Source organism: Bufo gargarizans, chromosome 4, assembly GCF_014858855.1.
Source record: "Bufo gargarizans isolate SCDJY-AF-19 chromosome 4, ASM1485885v1, whole genome shotgun sequence".
NCBI lineage: Eukaryota > Metazoa > Chordata > Amphibia > Anura > Bufonidae > Bufo > Bufo gargarizans.
The window spans coordinates 213,371,627-213,389,149 of NC_058083.1; the positions used below are offsets into that span (position 1 = coordinate 213,371,627).

At 41.7% G+C, this 17,523-nt stretch overlaps 1 protein-coding gene across 2 annotated transcripts in view; it reads right to left on the bottom strand.

Annotated features, from left to right (window-relative positions):
* The window catches only part of LOC122934136 (probable cation-transporting ATPase 13A4), a 209,546-nt gene that overhangs the window by 5,453 nt on the left and 186,570 nt on the right, over window positions 1-17,523 (bottom strand). For both annotated transcript variants that reach the window (XM_044289352.1, XM_044289351.1), the window contains exons 28-29: window positions 9,867-9,955; window positions 848-928 (exon numbers count right to left, since the gene is read on the bottom strand). In XM_044289352.1, coding sequence (XP_044145287.1) covers window positions 848-928; window positions 9,867-9,955 — 170 coding nt within the window. The remainder of the gene's footprint in view (window positions 1-847; window positions 929-9,866; window positions 9,956-17,523) is intronic.

Sequence of the window (17,523 nt, forward strand, 5' to 3'; positions counted from 1 at the left end):
GAGTCCTTTAGAGACTTGTTTGAGCCAGTCCATGCTTTAGAGCAGGGTTTCTCAACTCCGGTCCTCGGGACCCACCAACCAGTCATGTTTTCAGGATTTCCTTAGTATTGAGCAGGTGACATAATTAATGTCCATGCATCAGGACTTACCACAGGTATTCATTCTGTGGGATATTCTCAAATCCTGACCGGTAGGTGGGTCCTGAGGACAGGAGTTGAGCAACCCTGCTTTAGAGGGTCAGAGCTGTTTTCGCAGCACATGGCAAATGCTAGTGCCGTGGATATTATGCAAACAAGGATCTTGTAATAGATTCAATAAAACTATTGTCTTGCAAATGTACCGCCTTTCTCTTGAATCCTAATCAAAACTTTTTGGCAGCCAAAATCAATACACTCCAACAAAAAAATGCCTCTCACACATGAAATTGAATCAACTTAGAACAGAATTGATTTTTTATCAGCTTTTGCATAGATTTGCATTGTTAAACAGACAAGATATTCCTATTGTGCTATCACCAGTACATTGTCAATGGTAGTACTAATTGAGCTGGCTATACATATTAGAGCAGTTCTGGACAACTCTACCTGTATGTCTTCCCCAGGTGACTGGTCACATTGGTAGTCGAGCACATCATCAATACAGCACTGGCCTTTGCTTACTGTGTTGCAGAGATGATATACCTAACTACCCATGTGACCACTGCAGCCAATCACTGGTCTCACACCAAAGTTGCGGCACTAGAACAATGGGGATTATCACATATAGTGAAATATTAACTACATATATAGTGTAATAGTGAGCATGAAGATGATGCAAAGCACAAGCTTATAACACAACTACTACTGACCTCTACCACGAACGTCACCACTAGACATACAACCAATAAAATGAGCATGTGTATTCTCCAGCTCATCGGAGTGCAGACAAGCTAGAAATAAAAAACAAGTCATATGAATATCTATGTTAGAGCATATTGGGTCGGTAAATGTTAAATGAAATGTATCACCTTTTTTTTTTTAACAGTTAAAACCAGATAGCGGCACATATCCTTATTTTTCTAATTAGTTTTTATTTTCTGATTGCAGATATTTTAATTCTATTTCCTGAACATTATTATTATTGATGAACAAATCAAAGTAGACTTAGGTTGAATTTTAGGAAAAATTACATTTGCCACAAAGCTGATTTTCCTCACACTTTATCTTCATGGTAACTAATAATTTTTTCCTAAAATAGTGGCTGAGAAAAAATATATATATACTCCCCTCATCCACTTTATCACAGAGAGGCCATTATCTCCCATTTTGATTGTCATCATGCTCAACGCAGGTCTTTTGGCAGGTTTTATTCAATCAAGACAGGGGCAGACAGTTCTCCGCGAGCAAGTGGATGAGGTGAGTATTGTGTGGACTTAATGCTATCCGCCCCCATCACCTCTGCTAATATTTTGAATGTACCCCAGTTGAAATAAAGGATTATTTTTATTGAACTGCATGGGTAAGTGCCGCCTTCTTTACCTTTTACTACAGTGCTCTCTTGTGTCCTTTTTGCTTGTGCACCACCGCTGTGCAGGGGAGACTGAAGCGGTGCGCCTATCCCGGTTTCAGGTGTTGTTGATACATTGACTGACTGGGCTTATAGTGGTGCCGTCTTTGCAATACCTCTTTGTTTTAGCTTTTTTTTTTTTTTTTTAACCCTGATTAACCCCTGGAAGGCTTATGTGAGTCACAGATGCCATGATCAGAGTTGAACATGGCATCTGAGGGGTTAAAAGACGGGAGAAGGCAGTGCGATGGAAAGTAATTTTTGACAAAGTAATTTGTAAAGTTCACTCATCTCTATTATTATTATAGGGCCGGCCATCTAGCCTGAGATGTTTTTAACAGCACTTAGAAATATGCTTTACAGCAGCCACTATGGGCCATGGACATAATGTAAAGGAGGGGACCTCATTGACTTCTATGGGATAGTTTTATAGACATTCTCTGTGACCTGTGCAGAGATCAGGAGGGAGTAGATAAGTTTTGACAATCACCTGGTCTGTATGGTACAAACCGGATTCCCAAAAAGTTTGGACACGATACAAATAAATACTGAATGCAATGATGTGGAGGTGCCAACTTCTAATATTTTATTCAGAATAGAACATAAATCACGGAACAAAAGTTTAAACTGAGAAAATGTACCATTTTAAGGGAAAAATATGTTGAATCAGAATTTCATGGTGTCAACAAATCCCCAAAAAGTTGGGACAAGGCCATTTTCACCACTGTGTGGCATCTCCCCTTCTTCTTACAACACTCAACAGATGTCTGGGGACCGAGGAGACCAGTTTCTCAAGTTTAGAAATAGGAATGCTCTTCCATTCCTGTCTAATACAGGCCTCTCACTGTTCAATCGTCTTGGGCCTTCTTCGTTGCACCTTCCTCTTTATGATGCGCCAAATGTTCTCTACAGGTGAAAGATCTGGACTGCAGACTGGCCATTTCAGTACCCGAATCCTTCTCCTACGCAGCCATGATGTTGTGATTGATGCAGAATGTGGTCTGGCATTATCTTGTTGAAAAATGCAGGGTCTTCCCTGAAAGAGATGACGTCTGGATGGGAGCATATGTTGTTCTAGAACCTGAATATATTTTTCTGCATTGATGGTGCCTTTCCAGACATGCAAGCTGCCCATGCCACACGCACTCATGCAACCCCATACCATCAGAGATGCAGGCTTCTGAACTGAGCGTTGATAACAACTTGGGTTGTCCTTGTCCTCTTTGGTCCGGATGACATGGCGTCCCAGATTTCCAAAAAGAACTTTGAATCGTGACTCGTCTGACCACAGAACAGTCTTCCATTTTGCCACACTCCATTTTAAATGATCCCTGGCCCAGTAAAAACGCCTGAGCTTGTGGATCTTGCTTAGAAATGGCTTCGTCTTTGCACTGTAGAGTTTCAGCTGGCAACGGCGGATGGCAGGGTGGATTGTGTTCACTGACAATGGTTTCTGGAAGTATTCCTGAGCCCATTCTGTGATTTCCTTTACAGTAGCATTCCTGTTTGTGGTGCAGTGTCGTTTAAGGGCCCGGAGATCACGGGCATCCAGTATGGTTTTACGGCCTTGACCCTTACGCACAGAGATTGTTCCAGATTCTCTGAATCTTCGGATGATGTTATGCACAGTTGATGATGACAGATGCAAAGTCTTTGCAATTTTTCGCTGGGTAACACCTTTCTGATATTGCTCCACTATCTTTCTGCGCAACATTGTGGGAATTGGTGATCCTCTACCCATCTTGGCTTCTGAGAGACACTGCCACTCTGAGAAGCTCTTTTTATACCCAATCATGTTGCCAATTGAGCTAATTAGTGTTAATTGGTCTTCCAGCTCTTCGTTATGCTCAAATTTACTTTTTCCAGCCTCTTATTGCTACTTGTCCCAAGTTTATTGTGATTTGTTGACACAGTGAAATTTTGAATCAACTTATTTTTCCTTTAAAATGATACATTTACTCGGATTAAACGTTTGATCTGTCATCTACGTTCTATTACCAATAAAATATTGACATTTGCCATATCCACATCATTGCATTCAGTTTTTATTCACGATTTGTATAGTGTCCCAATTTTTTTGGAATCCGGTTTGTAGATCCTGTGTTATCTATGCAGTGCCTACGGAAAGTCTTCAGACCCTTTCACTTTTTTACATTTTGCTATGTCACGGACAGATAGCATTTTTTACAGACTAATTGGAAAACCATAAAGAATTCTAAAGCTAAGTATTTCTTGTCTATAACTTAATATACTGAAGCCACCTCTTTACCATAATTTATTGTGAGCTGTAAAATGATGATGACTACAACCAAAATAGTCTAGTCAACTACAAAAAAATAAAAATAAAATCACAGACACGTCTATTTCTTTTAACTTACACATCTATTTTTATGGACTGTCCAGAAATTTCTAGACAGTTGGCAGCCCTGTGTGGGGGTGTTTTTCAGCAGCAGGGACAGGAAGACTTGTCAGGGGTGAGGGAAGGCTGAATGGAGCAAAGTTTAGACATTCTTTATAAAAACCCGATCCAGTGTGCTCTTGACTTTAGACTGGGCAGAACGTTTACCGCCCAACAAGACAATTGGGGTAATTTATCAAACTGGATTAAAGTAGAGGAACTGGATCAGTGGCTACACCAAACTAAAAAATCTCTGGATAGGTGCTCCACCCAGCGACTCACCCCTGTGTTGCGGAAGGAGATAGATTATAATAAATTATAAATGTGGGAGGCACTCATAAATATCCAGGGTTGTGTGTGATAATAACCACTATATGTATAGCACTATACTATTGACAATTTTTTGATACTGTTAATAAAGTTGCTGAAAAAACATTTTAAAAGTATTGTAGTTGATTAACTAATTTTTTTTTTTACAAATATATAGAAAAGATGCTAAATAGAAAATAATAAGAAAGTCACAATATATAAAAATTATGTTATTCACTGTAAATCTTATTAGTGTCCAATAGGAGGAGCAGTTACATTGAAGCAATACAGATTCATTCATGCGGTTTATGGATGGACAGTCTAGTATACAGGCAGCACAATGTTGTGAAAAATTTTCCTGTGCCGTATAAGAGGTTCAGTATGTACTAATATGACAAAGGACTTACTCATTACTGATTTAAAAAAAAAAGTTTCTTTTAACTAGATATTGGTTGTATATGTCTCTCTATGATAGGAGAAAGAATGCTTCAATATATCCCGCTACCAAATAACAGTGATACATTAAATGTGTTCCTCATACTGTAATTTTAGCACTATCTTATGTATATAAAAGTAGTATTTGGTTATGTCCGCTGTGATGGCGATATACCGCTCCAGGGGCAATGGCTTGTACTTAGTTGTCGGAGCACTTTGTAATATTCACTGTGATATCGATATGCCGCTCCTCGGGCAAGGATGATCGGAGCAAGTACCTTATACAAATGACAGTCTGTAAATTACGTTACCCATCCTGATGTCCGTAAGAAGGTTAAGTGCGGGCCGGCCGAACTCTACCTGTTCGTGACGTGGCATCCCACGTGAGCAGGAGCAGTGTTGTGGCGTTTGTCCTTCAGGTGGAATAGTCGGTAATGCTGAATATCGAGCGGTCTTTGTCTTAAAAGGACCAGCGGTGCCTTTTCTGTCTTTTTCCGAGGTTGGCTCTGCAGCAGAGGCCGCTGATACGGCACAGGGAAGATTTTCACAACATTGTGATGCCTTATACTAGACTATCCATCCATAAACCATATGAATGAATCTGGATTGCTAACAACTTCAATGTAACTGCTCCCCCTATTGGACACTAATAAGAATTACAGTGAATAACATGATTTTTATATATTGTGACTTTCTTTTTTCTTTTTTCAAAAAAAGTTTTCTTTTTTTCTCATTTTTTAGCATATTTTCTATATATTTGTAAAAAAAAATGTAGTTCATCAACTACAATACCTTTTAAATGTATTTTCAACATCTTTGTTAACAGCATTAATAAATTGTCAATAGCATGATATATATTATGGTTATGTCACGACCCTTGGTCATGGTCGTGACTCCTGTAACCGCATGCAGTTGCCTGCTGTCTTGGTGTTGTTGTCAATCACAGGTGAGGGCTATAGTATGTTGCCTCACCTGTGGTTGCCGCTGGCAACATTGTGTATGTGTAAGCAGAGCAGCCTGAGCGGTGCTAGGCAGCTTGCTGCAATAGGCATGCGGTTGCACCTGGCAACCTCTCTTTATAGGTGTGCCTTTTATCGGTGTGCACGGGGTGTTATACACTACGTGCAGAATTATTAGGCAAATGAGTATTTTGACCACATCATCCTCTTTATGCATGTTGTCTTACTCCAAGCTGTATAGGCTCGAAAGCCTACTACCAATTAAGCATATTAGGTGATGTGCATCTCTGTAATGAGAAGGGGTGTGGTCTAATGACATCAACACCCTATATCAGGTGTGCATAATTATTAGGCAACTTCCTTTCCTTTGGCAAAATGGGTCAAAAGAAGGACTTGACAGGCTCAGAAAAGTCAAAAATAGTGAGATATCTTGCAGAGGGATGCAGCACTCTTAAAATTGCAAAGCTTCTGAAGCGTGATCATCGAACAATCAAGCGTTTCATTCAAAATAGTCAACAGGGTCGCAAGAAGCGTGTGGAAAAACCAAGGCGCAAAATAACTGCCCATGAACTGAGAAAAGTCAAGCGTGCAGCAGCCAAGATGCCACTTGCCACCAGTTTGGCCATATTTCAGAGCTGCAACATCACTGGAGTGCCCAAAAGCACAAGGTGTGCAATACTCAGAGACATGGCCAAGGTAAGAAAGGCTGAAAGACGACCACCACTGAACAAGACACACAAGCTGAAACGTCAAGACTGGGCCAAGAAATATCTCAAGACTGATTTTTCTAAGGTTTTATGGACTGATGAAATGAGAATGAGTCTTGATGGGCCAGATGGCTGGATTGGTAAAGGGCAGAGAGCTCCAGTCCGACTCAGATGCCAGCAAGGTGGAGGTGGAGTACTGGTTTGGGCTGGTATCATCAAAGATGAGCTTGTGGGGCCTTTTTGGGTTGAGGATGGAGTCAAGCTCAACTCCCAGTCCTACTGCCAGTTTCTGGAAGACACCTTCTTCAAGCAGTGGTACAGGAAGAAGTCTGCAAGGTAAGAAAAACATGATTTTCATGCAGGACAATGCTCCATCACACGCGTCCAAGTACTCCACAACGTGGCTGGCAAGAAAGGGTATAAAAGAAGAAAATATAATGACATGGCCTCCTTGTTCACCTGATCTGAACCCCATTGAGAACCTGTGGTCCATCATCAAATGTGAGATTTACAAGGAGGGAAAACAGTACACCTCTCTGAACAGTGTCTGGGAGGCTGTGGTTGCTGCTGCACGCAATGTTGATGGTGAACAGATCAAAACACTGACAGAATCCATGGATGGCAGGCTTTTGAGTGTCCTTGCAAAGAAAGGTGACTATATTGGTCACTGATTTGTTTTTGTTTTGTTTTTGAATGTCAGAAATGTATATTTGTGAATGTTGAGATGTTATATTGGTTTCACTGGTAAAAATAAATAATTGAAATGGGTATATATTTGTTTTTTGTTAAGTTGCCTAATAATTATGTACAGCATGGATGTCAAACTCATGGCCCTCCAGATGTTGCAAAACTACAACTCCCATCATTCCCTGATAGCTGTAGTATGCCCAGGCATGATGGGAGTTGTAGTTTTGCAACAGCTGGAGGGCCACGAGTTTGACATCCCTGATGTACAGTAATAGTCACCTGCACACACAGATATCCCCCTAAAATAGCTAAAACTAAAAACAAACTAAAAACTACTTCCAAAAATATTCAGCTTTGATATTAATGAGTTTTTTGGGTTCATTGAGAACATGGTTGTTGTTCAATAATAAAATTAATCCTCAAAAATACAACTTGCCTAATAATTCTGCACTCCCTGTATGTGTTGTGTGCACTTCCCCTTTAAGTTGATGTCTTCCCTTCCCTGGTGTTGGACGGGTTAACTTCCTTCCTAGTGTGTGTGTGTGCACTGGGTGTGTCTCACTGTGGGTGTGGCTACTTAGCCCTATAAAGCCTCAGTGAATAGCAGTAGTCAGTGGGGGTTCTTAAGCCATGCTTGCTAGAGACATCCTCCTGGTTACTTACCATCTGCCAGTGAGGGCCACCCTGGTGGTCATAAACGTTATGTCTGGTGTTAGTTTATGGTTTATCTGTTATTGCAGCATATGGGTAACTGGGTTCCCGTGTGATGTCTGTTGTGTGCTGTGTCCTTGGTGTTGGTTGTGGATAGCAGCACTTGCACGTGGGTTCCAGATTGTGTGTCTGTGGCAGGTAAGTGTGGTACTAGTCTCACTTACCTGTCATTGCCATATGTCTGTTTATGTTTCCCCTCTCTATGTAGCTTGGCCAATGAGACTCCTGTTCCTCCGTGTCTAGGAGGAACGGGTCGTCTTACCCTGCTCCTAGTCCAGGGCCACCCTGAGGGCGAGCAGGAATATCAGGTTACGGAGTATGAGCCCTCCTACCTTCAGGGTTGGCTCATACGGATAGGAGACAGGGTCAGAATTAGGGATGTGTAGGAGGTGACCTTCTCCCTTATTCCTGTCCTGGCCATGCTCTGACCACCCATCTGCTGATACCGCACGGCTGAGGGTTTTCCCCATCCTCAGCCGTGACAGGTTATTATCACACACAACCCTAAAGTAGAACTGGCTTAGTTGGCCATAGCAACCAATCAGATTCCACTTTTCATTTTTGACAGCTCCTTTGGAAAATGAAAGGCGGATCACAGCGAAGACAATACAGGAGTGGTTTAAACTGTCCACCGACAGTTCCCATTCAAGCTGACAGAGCTTAAGAGGATCTGCAGAGAAGAATGGCAGAAAAATCCAAAATCCAAAATCTTGTGGCAGCATACCCAAGAAGACTGGAGGCTGTAATCGCTGCCAAAGATGTTTGTAAGTTCTGAGTAAAGGGATTGAATGCTTATGTCAATGCAGCATTTTAGTTTTTCTTTTTCAATAAATTAGTATTTTTAATAAATTAGAAGATTTCTAATATTCTGTTATAATTTTCGCATTATGGGGTATTGAGTGCAGAATGATGGGGGAAATTATATATATATTTTTTTTTATTAGCACAAGCCCGAATAAAATGTGAAAAAAGTGAAATAGTCTGAAAGCTTTCAGAATGCAATGTATATAAAGGTCACATCTGTCATTGTAATCCTGCCTATAATGATAAGTAGATAACTTCAGTAAAGTGATCTGTATGGACCAGTTAGTGGCATCTATTTTTAGGGTAAGTGACCTGTGTGCAAACTGCAGTATTTTTTGTGTTTTTTCTTTTTTTTTTTTTTATAGATATTGACATGGAAATGTAAATTAACCACAAATTTTAACATAAAAACAATAGGTCATTTTTAGTGTTGAGCACAAATATTCTAAATCGCTAATTTTTATTGTAAATATTTTCACTTTGAGAATTTGCAAAGATCTAGAATATAATGCTATATCTTCGTAATTGCAAATTTTCTTTTATCCTTATGCTATCTATCTTCCTTATTTTTTTATAGTTATTATTTTACCTATCATTAATACATTTTTTTTAGAAGTGTTTTTTTACCTAGCATTAATACATTTTTTTATCAAAAATGTTTATCTTATCATTAATACATTTCTATTAAAAGTGTTTCTTAACCTATCATTAATAAAAAAAATGTATAGATGTCATATTATTAAATCATTACATATAACACACAAAGGCTGTATGCCAAAAGCTGGGTTTATACAAGCCAACAATCTATCCATAAGACAGGTACAGTCAGCATGCCTTACAATGGCAGCCTTGTGCACTATGAGACAACTAGCAATAATGACATCTTGGATAAACCTCATAAGCTATGATATTGCCAAGACCAGCTCTCATCTGCATGAGAGCCAATAAGCCTAAAAGTTGCTTGATTTAAGTTGGGTGGCTTGGGGAGACTAGCAAAAATAAAAATAAAATTGCTGACTGTACCTGTCTTATGGATAGGTTACTGGTTAGCAAATACCTGGCTTTTGGTATATAGCCTTTGTGTAATTGTCTGTTTATTATATGTTATAGGTAATGAAGTTGCGCATGCAATATGTGCATATTACATTACTGATTACTGAATTTGTGAATTTATGGTGAATATGTGGCCAAAAATTTGTGAAATATCGCAAATTCGAATATTGCCTATGCCGCTCATCACTAGTCATTTTATGATAGCATCTTCCCTTTAAGATTACTAGCAGAAACCATTAAATAATGAATTTAACTTACTTCCAAATCGAGATAGATGCTTGTAAAGTCAGCAAATATGAAGAAAATGTTGAAGGCAGTTTCTATTATCAGCACAACCACAAACAAATCTGCAACAGAAACACATCACTCTAGCAATGGTTCTAGGTCTCAATCAAGGAATCTCAAATTTTTGATTTATACATTTCTTAAACCAACTATAGTAAATCCATCATAAATAAACAGCAAATGCTACTAACTAGAGATGAGTGAATTAAAAAAAAAATTTTATTGGCAGGTTCACCAAATTTTTAGAAAAAAATTGGTCCGATCTGAATTTATTTGCAGCGAATCACGTTAAATACAGCTATTTCCTGGCTGAAGAGAGCTTTTATAGTGACGAAGAACACTGTGCCTTGTAGTTACACGCATAGGGAGTCTGCTGTGGTAGTGAAATAATACTGTAAGGGTACTTTCACACTAGCATTAAAGTTTTCCGGTATTGAGTTCCGTCACAATAAAATGCTTCAGTTTTATCCTAATACATTCTGAATGGAAAGCATTCCATTAAGTATGCATTAGGATGTCTTCAGTTCAGTCCCTCTTATGGAATTTGGCCGGAGAAAATACCACAGCAAGCTGCAGTATTTTCTTCGGCCAAAATTACTGGAGCACTTGCCGGAATGCCGAATCCGGCATTAATTTCCATTGAAATGCATTAATTCCAGATCCGGTACCAAGTGTTCCAGAAAACAGGATCCGATTTCCTGGTCTGCGCATGCGCAGACCTTTAAATCTGTGAAAAAAATAAATACCAGATCCGTTTTTCCAGATGACACCGGAGAGAGATGGATCCGGTATTTCAATGCATTTGTCAGCCGGATCCGCATCTGGATCCGGAAACAAATGCTATCCGTTTGTATACAGATTTACAGATCCAGCAGGTGGTTCCAGCGACGGAACTGCCTGCCGGAATCCTTTAACGCAAGTGTAAAAGTACCCTGAGTCAGTAAAAAAATGCAGATGATAGGCGTTGTTCTTAGAATCCCTGGCCACCTCACCTATTTGGGCAGTCACAGGGCCAAAACTGGGCAAATAACTCAATTGTGACCTCAGCCTTACAGGGCAATATTAACGTCAAGTAGAAGCGCACTCCTTTTATACTATCGTCAGCTGATTCCACATAGATGTCTACAGAACCTGTTCTATTAAACTCTTATACAAGTAGAGCCCCCTGACAGAGTGGAGAGGGTGTCAGAATTAAGTTTGTGTTGACGTCACTGACTATTTTGCCCTTCCTCTAATTCATCATAACAATAACCCAAAAAAAAATGATCCTGTCTGTTGAGCATCCACCTTCACTCGGTCAGCATTTGGTCAGTAATCCATCAGTATTGCTAATGCCAAAAAAACAGAAGTGGATCCAAAACAGAGATGAAACGTGAATGGAATATTTGCATGTCTTCTGTCTTTTGGCTACCAAATCACAAGCCAATTCTGATGGGACCATACAGGCCTTGCAGCTGCTACACAGACAGTTTCCGTTGTGCGTCTCATTTTTCCTTCCTTCTGACTGATCAGAAGAAGGTTCAAATAAATGATGATGACAGCCAGGCCAAAAAGCAAAATAGTAGCCCAGTCATGAAGTGGGGATGGTAGGAACAGCATGGGAAGTCCACAGAGTGGCCCTATGGCATAGTGGTGAGGTCAAAGCAGCATGAGGAGACCACAGAGTGGCCCAATGACAGAGTCTGGAGGTGGCGGCAGCATCAGGAGGAGGCCACAGAGTGGAAAAATGACAGTGTGGAGGTGACGGCAGCATCAGGAGGCCACAGAGTGGCACAATGACCGAGTGGAGGTGACGGCAGCAGCATCAGGAGGAGGCCACAGAGTGGCAAGGTGACATAGTGTGGAGGTGGCAGCAGAATCAGGAGACCACAGAGTGAACCATTCACAGAGTGGGGAGGTGGCATCAGCATCAGGAGACCAAAGAGTGGCAAGGTGACAGTGTGGAGGTGGCAGCAGCTTCAGAAGACCACAGAGTGACCCTGTGACAGAGTGGGGAGGTTGGTGGCAATATAAGTACCAGCTGAAGATAATGGGTGAAAGAAGGAGCACTTGGCATCAAAAGTGTGCCATCAGGTGGGTGACAGCTAGTGTTGATCACGAATATTCGAATTGCAAATTTTTATTGCGAATATAGGCACTTCAAGAATTCGCGAATATTTAGAATATAGTAATATATATTTGTAATTTTGAATATTCGAGATAAAAAAAATAAAAAATCTGTACACATGATCCCTCCCTGCTTGTAGCTTGTGAGCAAATGAGAAGGCTGCAGTATCTTTGACTTTAGGAATAGTGATGATTGTGAATTTTCAATTGCCGAGTAAAAACATGATTCCTCCCTGCTTCTTGCTTGTGGCCCAATGAGTCATTGGCCCACAAGCAACTTAAGCAGGGAGGAACCATGACTTTAGATGGGAAAAATGACGAATATTCTAAAAAACTAATATATAGCCCTATATCGAATATATAATTTTTTTTAATATTCATAATATTCAAAAACAAGAATATATCACAATATAGCGAATATTCGGACAAAAATATTGGCCTTGTGGGCCAATGATTCTAGCTGCTGCTGCTGGTGAGAAGTCTATTCACTAGGTGGGTGAAGAAAGCTGCTCATCAGCGACTCTAGACTCAAGTTGCTGCTGATGGAGCTAAAACTGCTCCTATCCCTCCACCCTACCACAGCAGCTATGGCAGAGGAATGTGAGCGCAGAGGGCCCACCCCGGTCAGACCTGCGAGAGGATGGGCAATGGCGCAGATAGGCAGCGGCCAACTCACTACAAAGGATGTCTCTATAGTAGTTCAGTTTTTCCTCCCTCTCAGCGGGTGTAAAAAACACCCCAATTTTGGACCAGTAGCGAAGGTGGAACAAGGTGGAAAGCCGGAAGTCATCGGGAGCAAGCATCGGGCCATTTGTGCAAGTGACTAAGAGGGACTCCCTGCCTTCATCTCCACTGCATACTGCCACAGTGTGTCTGGGTCCTCTGCCTCATCTTCCTCATCACCATGTAGCTCCTCTGGCTGCTCCTGCTCCTCCTCTCCTGTCGTGTTTGTGTAAAAACCACCTATTTCGCTTGTGCTTCATGTCCTCCTCCTCCGCCTCCTCCAGTTCAGCCCCTACAGGGCTCATGTGGCTGTGAGATCTAGGCATGACAACGTGGAGGCGGAAGTGGCGTTACCTGGCCAAGTTGCTGGGGTGGCTGTGCAGGAACCACATTCACCCAGTGGGCCGAAAAGGACATGTAGCGTCCCTGACCGTACTTACAGCTCCACGGCTTGGGACTCTCCACCTCAGCTCGACACAAGTCATCAGTTCTCTGAAAGGTGCAGAGTCCACCATTTGGAAAGGGAGGGACTGAAGAACCAGCAACTTGGCAAGGAGCAAATGCAGCTTCTGCACCGTTGGATGAGTGCACACATACTGTTGTCTCTTGGCAATCACCTCGGTGATTGATTGCTGACGGAATAACTGATGAGGAGTAGGAGGAAGAGAGGCAGGAGCATCAGGACCAGCAGATGATGGTAAGGACAGAGAGCTCACTTCGTCTGAGGTGGTGGAGTCTTGACTGCCTGAAACCGGGTGCTTGCCACTGGGTGATGCAGCGGTTGCTGTGGTAGTCTGCACCACCACATCGTAGCCATGGTTCTCCCAGGCCACTTTATGGTGATGCCGCATATGTTGAAGGACTGTAGTGCCAACATTGGCACCTTGGCCTTGCTTCACTTTCTGACCACAGATTCTTCATATGGCCATGTTCACCTCCTCTGGCAGCTTAACAAAAAACTGCCACACCTCCGCTCCGAGAAGGGGATTTTACCCCCAACACTATGCACTGACTCACTGTTATTGATGCTGCTTCCGTGGACCCGTGCACCACTACCTTCTGGGCATGTAGGCTCTTAATAAGCTGGTGGTCTACCCCGGGCATGTTTGGCTACTGACCTCTCACTGTTTCCACCCTGCTGACTCCCGCCACGCTAGCGACTTGCTGTCTTCTCTGCTGCCACCCTCTTCTCCCGATGATGACGAAGCCCCTAATTCACCCGGCTCCCAAGTGCGATCAGCTACATCATCATCATCAAGTACTGCCTGCACATCACTGATGTCCTCCTCAGCGGTGTCGGGGTCAGGAGCCTCAACGCTCGCAACACCAGCTTCCACGCCACTCTCCTCATCACTACTTGCCCGCCTAGCGGAGGAAGCGGCGGGTGTCTCCTCCACATCTTGACAGGCCAGTAGCTGCTGAGTGTCCTCTAGTAGCTTGTCCTCGCTGTATAGTGGGGATGAGCCCAAAATATATAATACTTCTCTGGCTAAGAGAACAGAAAAGGACAAAGGCAGGTTAAGGACAGGTGAGGGCACACTGCCTGCTCCCAGGCTATGACAACTAAGGGTTGTGTCTGACGAACCCACCGACTCTTGGCTGGAGGAGTCTGATGTTACTTGGGACGAAGTGGATGACCAAGTCAACCATTCAAGAACCGCTGGTTTTCTGGTAAAAACACGACCACTAGTTGACACCGGAAGCTCAGGCCTCTCGCTGCAACTCCTGCTGCCATACCCCCTTACTCTGCTGTGACCTGTGCCTGCGCCAGAAACATTTAGGCCTCTGCCACTCCCCTGTGCAGAGCCTGGCACTTCTCTGTCTGACATACTGTTAGATCAAATAAATAAATAAAAAGGAAATTAAAACACCCCAAAAAAGTCTTTAATTTTCTCACTTCAACCCACAAAGGCTAATAAGCCCTTTTTTTTCTCCACTAATAGACGACAAAAAGCGCTATAGTTTTCCAACTTGACCACATAACGGTAAATACTTTTTGTGTGCCACTAATACACGCAAAAAAGGGCTTTAGAACATATAACTGCACAGCTGAACGGCAAATATATTTTTCTTTTGCCACTAATACTCAACAAAAAAGGGCTTTAGAACATATAACTGCACCTCTGAATGGCAAAAAGGGCCCTTTTTTCCACTTATACACTCCACAAAAGGCTTTTGAACATATAACTGCACCGTTAAACAGCAAATATATTTTCTTTTTGCCACTTATACACTCCACAAAAGGGCTTTAGAACATATAACTGCCCTGCTGAACGGCAAATAGACCCTTATTTTTTTCCACTTATACATGTTACAAAAGGCTTTAGAACATATAACTGCACAGCTGAACAGCAAGTACGCTGTCCTTTTTTCCCCACCTATACACTCCACAATAGACTTTAGAACATATAACTGCACCGTTGAACTGCAAATATATTTTTCTTTTTTCCACTTATACACTCCACAAAAGGCTTTAGAACATATAACTGCACTGCTGAACAGCAAATATATTTATCTTTTTTGCACTTATACACTCCATAAAAGATCTTTAGAACATATCGAGACAAATCGCTGAATAAAGTGGCTTAAATGGGAGGAAATGCTCAGAACCCCAAATACTGTAGCGTTTTATAACCGGGGGAGCAAAACCTCCACATTTGATCCTCTGCAAACGGCAATCCCCAGAAAATAATGCATACAATGGAGGATGTCGGCAGCGGACCACATGTGCCCAAAAAAAAAATCCTACACAAATCCTATGGAATAATGTGTGGATTAGATTATGAGAATAAATAAATCACTGCAAAGGTGCACTACAATACATGCAAATTAAAATACAAGGCTAAACCCTCACCCTAGATGTTAAAATGAGACTTATATTCCGTCGTAGAACATATCGGACCCCATAAAGGTATCTCAGGCTGTGTCACACTAGCCTGTTATAGGTGGGGCTCACAGCCTCCACCCTCCTTCCATTGTATTTGTGATCTCACTTTGGAGGTTTGTGGAAGCTTGGCTGTGATTTGGACCTTAGCACCTATCAGCCATTGCTCACACACTATAGGTAGGTTTATAGGTAGGTCCCGCACCAATTGAGATACCTTAATGGGATGCGCGGGCTCCGATATGTTCTTGAACGGAATATATTAGCTAAAGTCTCATTTCAACATCTAGCATGAGGGTTTAGCCTTGTATTTTTATTTGCATATATTGTAGCGCACCTTTGCAGTGATTTCTTTAGAACGTATAACTGCACCGCTGAACGGCAAATAGGCCCTTATTTTTTTCCATTTATACACAACAAAAGAGGCTTTAGAATATATAAATGCACCGCTGAATAGCAAATAGGCCCTTATATTATTCCACTTATACACGACACAAAAGGCTTTAGAACATATAACTTTACTGCTGAATGGCAAATATATTTTTCTTTTGCGCTAATACACGACAAAAAGGGCTTTAGAAGATATAACTGCACCACTGAATAGCAAATAGGCCCTTATTTTTTTCCACTTATACACAACACAAAAGGCTTTAGAACATATAACTGCACTGCTGAACAGCAAATATATTTTTCTTTTGCCACTAATGCACGACAAAAAGAGCTGTCATTTTCGCACTTCTTCACACAACAGCTAATAACTCCTTTTTTCCCACTAATACAAGCCAAAAAATGTTTTAGAACATATAGCTGTACCACATAAGGGCAAATAAGATGTAGAAATAGTTTCTCGTAATAAATCCTGTTAATGGCTGTATCAAGCAGCATTTGTACCCCAATAACAAGAACGGTTTGCTGGAATTACAGAGCAGTAAAATGGCAATTTTGATCCCCAATCAGTTCAGCAAGGTGTAATCGTATTGTTCCTAATACCTAGAATGTATCCTCTCCTACTGAACCCTGTTCTACACAAATGCTATAAAATGATTGCTCCCTATTAGTGTTGTTCAAGCACCAAAGTGCTGGGGTGTTCGGGTCAAACACCTGGGGATACTCGGGTGCTCGGGTGCTCTACTGAGCACCCAAGCACAATGAAAGTCAATGGGAGAACCTGAGCATTAAACCAGGCCCCCCCTGCTTCGAAGATGGGAGGGTGTCTGGTTCATAGAAAACGGTCAGAAACTGATGGAAACACCACCAAAATGGTTTGGGGACAGCATGGGGAGGATGTCTGGATGCATCTTGGACTCCCAGGTCGCTGCTCGGAATGATGTTGTTTGAGTAGTATGCCACTTTTACAGACTGATAATAATATGCACAAAACCGACGATTTTAGAGGAAAAATTGCTTGGAAACATTCTTTCCTGTATATTTACTTGTATATAAAGTTCAAGTGCTGCCAGAAATTACAAGGAAGAGGCACTCCGATACAACCTGTATAATCACATAATGGAGGGCCTCATTCACATTGTGGTACAATTGTTCAGGTAGTGGGACTCCTACACTCATAAAGCCTATGCAATAAGTGAAAGGGCTTCCAAAAATTGCAATACACCCTTTATTACACATAAAGGCGGGAATCATACACCCTTGAAAAATTATGATTGATAGCCTGCTGGTGACCCTCAAAAACATTAGGAGCAAGGGCCTGCTGGTGACCCTCTAAAACATTATGGGCAAGGGCCTGCTGCTGAGCTGACCATCTAAAACATTAGGGGTGAGGGTCTGCTGCAGAGCTGACTCTCTAAAACATTAAGGGCAAGTACCTGCTGCTGATCTAAGCATTGAAAAAATTATGGGCGAGTGCCTACTGCTAAGCTATCCATTGAAAAAATTATGCACGAGGGGCTGCTGGTGAGC